Genomic DNA, 6,598 nt, shown 5'->3' on the forward strand with positions numbered 1-6,598 from the left:
CAATATCCACTAAATGTGCACAAAGCGCTTAACAAAGAGTCCGTGACCAACAGCAACACGTAACATGCAGAACGAGACATGATGCTGTAAGGCGATATTACAATTTTTTTTTCCCGACAGAGACAACGCTGTTTACACCTGAGTACGGTGAGAGAATGTGAGTAAAGAGTCTTTTCCAAGGAGTCAACTATGCGCCGAGCGAGGCTCGAACCCAGGACCTTCCGATCTGAAAGCGAGTGTCATACCACTGGACCACATAACGCACATTCAAACACACTTGCAATCAATTATGTTATGTCATTTGGTATGGGGATATTAATTAATGTTCCCGCACCTTTTTGCTTCCTTACGTCACTTTTTTAACCCTCTCCTTACCAACTATAGGAAAATACAATACAACCAACGATACAACCAACATTTTTCTTATTCAAATTTCTTTTGTACATCATCACATTTAAAGAAAATGAACATTATGTTGTACAGCATGTTGTGCTATAGAAATGATGTATTGCAAGAACTTACTACTATTTATTGTGTTTGAGTGATTAAAAATCTATTTTCGTATTAGTTGGGTGTGAAATTTTGGGGAAAATCCTGAAAACGGCTGGTAAAGAGAGGGTTAAGGGAGAGGGGAGGGGTGGGGGGAGGGGTGGGGGGTGGGGGGGGGGCAACAAAGTGGGCGTCATAAATCATTGCACTTTGATCCGGAAGCTCAGTTTTGGTAGCGCACTCGACTCACAATCAAAGGGAACGGGACCGATCCTGGGTGTAGTCGAGATTTTTTAAAACCCCTCTGTCCACCCAGCAGTGATTGGGTAGCTGGGTCTGTTATATTTGGCGGAAAGTACTTTGCGATAGACTAGCGTCCTTTACAAAGGGTAGTAAGTAATTACTATTGTCTGTTTCATGCTATAGAAACCGGGATAAACTCTGGCTCCAAAGCTCTAAAGGCCTGATGGCTCTGAGTGACTCTTTTAAAAAATAAAATCGAGACGCTCTCTTGGCGGAGATTATAAAACTGGGTTACTGTCAGCGGGTAATGAAACAAACTGTTTTGTTTGGGTCTTTTGTAGGTTGTTTTGGTTTTGGGATTTAAAGAACATAATATTTACAAGAAACAGAGGATAGAGCATGCGCTTCACACGTAAAGGTACCGAGATCGATCCCGGGTGCAGTTAAGTTTTTTAATTTATTTTTTGTTTCTGACCACCCTGTCTGTCCACCAAGCAGTGATTGGGTAGCTGGGTCTGTTCGATCCGGTCGAAATTTTTATTTTTATTATTTTTTTTTTTTGCGATAGACAAGCGTCTTATCAAAAGGGCAGCAAGCACTTAATTGCTATTTATTGTCCGTTTCAAGCTGTAGAAACCGGGATAAATTCCGACTTCAGGGGCCTAATGGCTCTGAATCACTTGTTCCTCTCTTTTGTATGAGACTGTAAAACTGTAGTGCATGGGCCAGTGGGCGAAACCCTTCCCCCCCCGGGGGAGTTTTCGCCACATGGTTTTTCTGAAACAGCAATATATCTTGAGTATTAATCCGGGTGTTACCGTTTTTTTCAAGTGTCATTTACGAGAGTTACGGCCCTTGAAAGGTCATTAGGTGCAATTTTTTGTGAAATCGTTTTTGTGCATAAAATGGTTGTTTATCACCTTAAAATTGTTTCACATACAATCAATAATGGAATTTTATTGTAATTTCTCATTTTTTGCCTCATATCATAAACTATTTTACAAAGCCATATAGCGTTTTTAAATCTTTGATAGCCATTTTCTCTATAATTTGAAAAAAAAATCTATTACAGTGTACTTGTTTCCCTTCAGGATGAATAAACAAGAGGGATTTTGCACTAGCACAATTCAGGCATGATTCAGGGACATATAACACAAATTAATCCGGGTGTTACAGTTTTTTTCAAGTATCATTTACAGGAGTTATGGCCCTTGAAAGGTCATCGGGTGCAATTTTTCGTGAACTCATTTTTGTGAATAAAATGATTGTTTATCACCCTAAAATTGCTTCAAATGCAATAAATAGTGGAATTTTATTGTCATTTCTCATTTTTTGCCTCATATCATAAAATATTTTACAAAGCTATATAGGGTTTTTAAATCTTTGATAGCCATATTCTCTATAATATGAAAAAAATATATATTACAGTGTATTTGCTTCCTTTCAGTGATAAATAAATAAGAGGAATTTTGTACTAGCACAATTCAGGCATGATTAATGGGCATATAACACATATACATTTGTAACATTTGACCTGGCTGTAGCAAAGAAAGCTTACGATATTGTCTGGCAAAACCCACAGCTTTACAAAACAGTCATTATTCACCTGGGTGTCTTTCACACCATAATTTTCATATCTTGGTGCCCTGGGAAAGCTCCAAAGTGGATCTGGTTTTGAAGAAATTGTGACTGAAGCAGGGCTATGTGCACATGGTTCTATGGATAGGATTATGAGTGGAAAGAACTACAACAGGGCTATACGAGTGCATGTGTCTGTTTTGGAGGCTCTAGAGAGGCTTCTGCTTGCAAAATTTGAGCAGGACACGGATTCAAAACTCAGTAAAGACCTCATGTCTTACATAAAGGAATTCACCGAAGGAATTTCAAGCCATACAGCTAATAAAATTCTCCAGTCAACTGTGTATGCTGAGTTATTTTCCCAGTATGAAGCCTTCAAAGAGAGTGTCCGCTCAGGAAAGTACGGAAAAACTGCACAATACTGGATCCAATACATGGACAAAGTTTGGCTTCTCCTCCAGTTTCTGCGAGCTACAAAGACAAACAACTTTCTTCTTCATATATCTTGTTTAAAAGAACTGTGCCCACTGCTTTTTACCATGAATCACCACAATTATGCCAAGTATCTCAGTGCATATTTTGTGTCACTAGCCAACCTGATTCATTCCAACCCAGGGGCAGAAGAAATGTTACAAGATAATGGATTTAGTGTCTCCAGATCAAGGACGCCTGCTGGAAGAATAGCAGTTGATATGACCATTGGACAAACAATAAACAAACATGCAAAGACAAAAGGAGGTATTGTTGGGTTCAGCAAGAGTCTTCCAAGCTATTACCGTTGGAGTGTAACAAGACACAATCGAGCAGAATATGTATCAGCAACCCAAAGAATGATCAGCAACAACAACTGTATAGATATAGACACCCACAAGAATTGAGCCTTGCAGAAAAAAAAACAAAGTGAAAAGCGAGTGCAAAAGATCCTCCAGGCATTTTCAGCATTTATCAATCCCTGCAGACAAGGGTAGACGGCAAGAGAGGAAGAGTAGACCAACAAGAAGCTGGGAACAAGATATATGTGAATGGCTGGGAATGACAGCAACTCAAGCAAGTAGACTGGCGGAAAACCGTAATCTGTTTCGCAAGAAAGTTCGGGAAGCAACGTCCTACGCAGGATCAGCTGACTAGATGATGATGATGATCAATCCCTTTGAAGTTGAAGATGGTCTGGTCAGTCTAGCTTCAGGAATGAAAGTGCAAGAGGATGTTGGTAATGACCTGCTAGCCGTGGAAAAAACAGGAAAAAGAGTTTGAAAGTTTTGTTGAAAACAGACTAAAGGGAAAAAGACTGTAGAATTTCACACGCCATTAGAAAGGAACAAGACCAAGACATTTGCATCATTGAGGAAAGTGGTTAACAGTGAAAAAAGACATGAACGTGGTCAAAATCAAGGCACAAAGAAATTTATTTGGCCAGCTTCTTGTTTTGTCCCAAGAGCACAATGTTGATCTTCAAAAAGTTCTTCAATATCCTCTAACACCTACTCCATGGTCGCTGCTTCATCAATGGTTTACCTCTGAAGACCAACAAAGCAACTCTGTTGCACAAGCTCACGCCTGACAATTAAATTAATGTTCGAGGATTATGCAAAAACAAACAAACACCGTTTACATTGTTGATGGCAATGCACTGTTACAAACTCTGTCAGCAATCCCAAATTACATTTGGTGAAGTAGCCAAACTTACATTTTCCTCCTTACCACAAGCAGCTTGTGTACACTTGTGACTGATACTTACATAGAAGATTCAATCAAAGGTTGTGAGAGATTGAGGAGAGGATCTCTGAAGATAATGCATACTTTAAGAGATCTGCAACAACAGTGCCCAGACGTTGGAAATCATTTCTCAGCTGCGTTGATAACAAAAGATCCCCTTATCAGGTTTCTCCTCAAGGAATGGGAAAGTAAACGAATATGCAAAGAAACTGAGAAACAGGGAAATCTTCTTTGTCTGTGAAGAGAGATGCACCTTACTTTACAGTGACACGGATGAATTTACCACAGCTGTACCTTGTCTAGATCTCTACTCATCACAGGAAGAGGCAGACACACGAATTATACTGCACTGTCAATATGCTTCCCGCCAACCAAACTGGAAACAATTTTGTCAGATCACCAGACACGGATGTCTTCTTACTTCTCCTTTCATTCTCGAGACAATTGGAAAGACCCTGATTTTTGATACTGGCTGTGGCAACAACAGGCGACAAATCAATGTCTCTCAGATAGCAAAGACTTTGTCTAAAACAGATGTGTGATGCATTACTTGGTGTCCATGCATTCACAGGCTGTGACACAACAAGTTGCTTTGTTGGGCAAGGAAAGCTGAAAGCTCTAAAATTTCTTCAAAAGGAGGAAGATCTTAGAATTCTGTTCTCCAGATTTGGAACATCAGCAGCTGTTTCGAGTAATGACTGTCTCATGTTAGAGTCATTTGTGTGCAAGCTGTATGGCAAAACCTCGTGCACAAGTGTCAACAAAGTGAGGTATTATGACAAAGTTCGCCAGCGTTTCAAAGGAAAGAAAGGTACCATCTCATGCAGTGGTGGAATTGATCTGTGTCAGATGCTCCTTGTAGTCAAGTATTGTCACTGCACATATCAAGAGCCAACTTTCAAAACTCTCATTTGGAGGAATGCAGTGTGCCAGAATCTTAGCATTCCAAAACCAGAGTATAACGGTTGGCAGAGAAATTCTGCAAATGAATTGGAAGTACAGTGGTTCAAAGATGCTTTCATTCCAGATGAGTTGCAGGAAATTGTGTATGAAGAAAGCTGCACCAGTACTGACGAAGATACATATGCCGAGGATGGTAGTGATAGCTTTGACAGTGATTTCCTTGACGACACTTCAGAGGACGAAGAGGATTTTGCTACTGATGATGAGGATATGTAATAAATTGGTGACAGTGCAAACTGTTAAGGAGTAAAGCATGTTTGCAAAACACATAAGGATATTGTTTTTTTTGTACTTACTGCATCTTGAATCAAGAATCCCTTTTGAATATCAATTATTCTTCATAATATAACAATGCGATTTCGTTCAAGTCTTCGGTAATGAGCTTCACTTGGGTTGTGAACAAAATTAGTCTTTTTTCATGATATATCTATTGTTTTTACCACACCTTCAACTTACTTTTAAATGTGACAACTGGACATCAAATACCATGTTTTAAAAAGAATGAAAATTATGATGAATTTGGCATCCCACAAAGTGGAGAAAAATTTAAGGGTTGCGTACACTTTTAGTTTTTCCTGTGACGTAGAAATATGAAGGTTGTTGTTGAGGCTTGGGCCATAGCTTTCTTCAGTGCTACATTTTAATGAACATGCTGTTTTTTGGCCATATTTAAAATAATTTTTTGTGTAAAACACTGAAAAAAGCCCATAAGTTTAGATATGACACTTCATGAGATTAAATGACAAATTGGGTTTTCAACTTTCTGTGAATCTATATAATATTTACAAATTGAAAGCTTGTGCACATAGTTTGATAGTATATTCAATTTCCTTCAGTTTGATACCCAATTTGCATATATTTGAATTAATTTTGTAGTCTCCAGAGCCTTTGAAAGAAATGTTGTCTCTTTTTTGCAAGGGGACACAACTCACTTTTTTCAAAGAGCCATAACTCTCTTAAATGACACTTATTTTTACGGTAACAGTGGAATTTGTATGGCCAATAAGTTCTATTATTTGAAAAACATAGTGGCATAAACTCCCAAAGGGGGGGGAGGGGGGGTCCCAGTGGCCTAAGCACTATGGTTCATGTCAGCAGATAATGAAATACCTATTTTTTTTCTTCTTACTAGTTTTGTTCGTTTGTTTTGGTTCGAGATTTAAAGAAAATAATATTATATTATTTGCAGGAAATAAGGCGAAACGAAAGGTGAGCAGGGCAAAGGAGGCGAAACCGTTGCTGTACGTACATTACAGACAACAAGAGCTCTAGATAGATGAATGCCACAGTGAGTGGCAACGTGACATTTCCAGCAATTAACATTTTTGATTTTACGATTCACAACAACACTGTTACACCCAAAAAAGACATTTCTTTTTCAAAGTTTTAAAATAGATTTTTAAAAATTTAGCAAGAATTTAAAAAAGAACAAAACAAAAAAACAAACAAACAAACACAAAAAAACAAACAAAAAACCAACAATAAAACACACACAATAAAAAAAAAAACAAAAAACAAACAAAAAAAAACAAACAAAAAAAAAAAAAAAAAAAAACCCAAAACAAACAAAATGCACACAACAAAAAACAAAACAAAATACAAATTTCCC

The 6,598-nt window shown here is 38.0% G+C and overlaps 2 protein-coding genes across 2 annotated transcripts in view; one reads left to right on the top strand and one right to left on the bottom strand.

Annotated features, from left to right (window-relative positions):
* The window catches only part of LOC144980143 (fatty acid-binding protein homolog 1-like), a 33,420-nt gene that overhangs the window by 20,085 nt on the left and 6,737 nt on the right, over positions 1–6,598 (bottom strand). The gene's annotated exons all lie outside the window — the stretch shown is intronic.
* LOC144980142 (uncharacterized) overlaps positions 1,181–6,598 on the top strand; it is a 6,514-nt gene continuing 1,096 nt past the window's right edge. The window contains exon 1 of the mRNA XM_078927699.1: positions 1,181–5,619. Coding sequence (XP_078783825.1) covers positions 4,561–5,205 — 645 coding nt within the window. The 5' untranslated portion in view covers positions 1,181–4,560 and the 3' untranslated portion in view covers positions 5,206–5,619. The remainder of the gene's footprint in view (positions 5,620–6,598) is intronic.

This window comes from Berghia stephanieae, chromosome 9 (assembly GCF_034508935.2).
Source record: "Berghia stephanieae isolate SIO BIC M18660-M18661 chromosome 9, UCSD_Bste_1.3, whole genome shotgun sequence".
NCBI classification, from domain to species: Eukaryota; Metazoa; Mollusca; class Gastropoda; order Nudibranchia; family Aeolidiidae; genus Berghia; species Berghia stephanieae.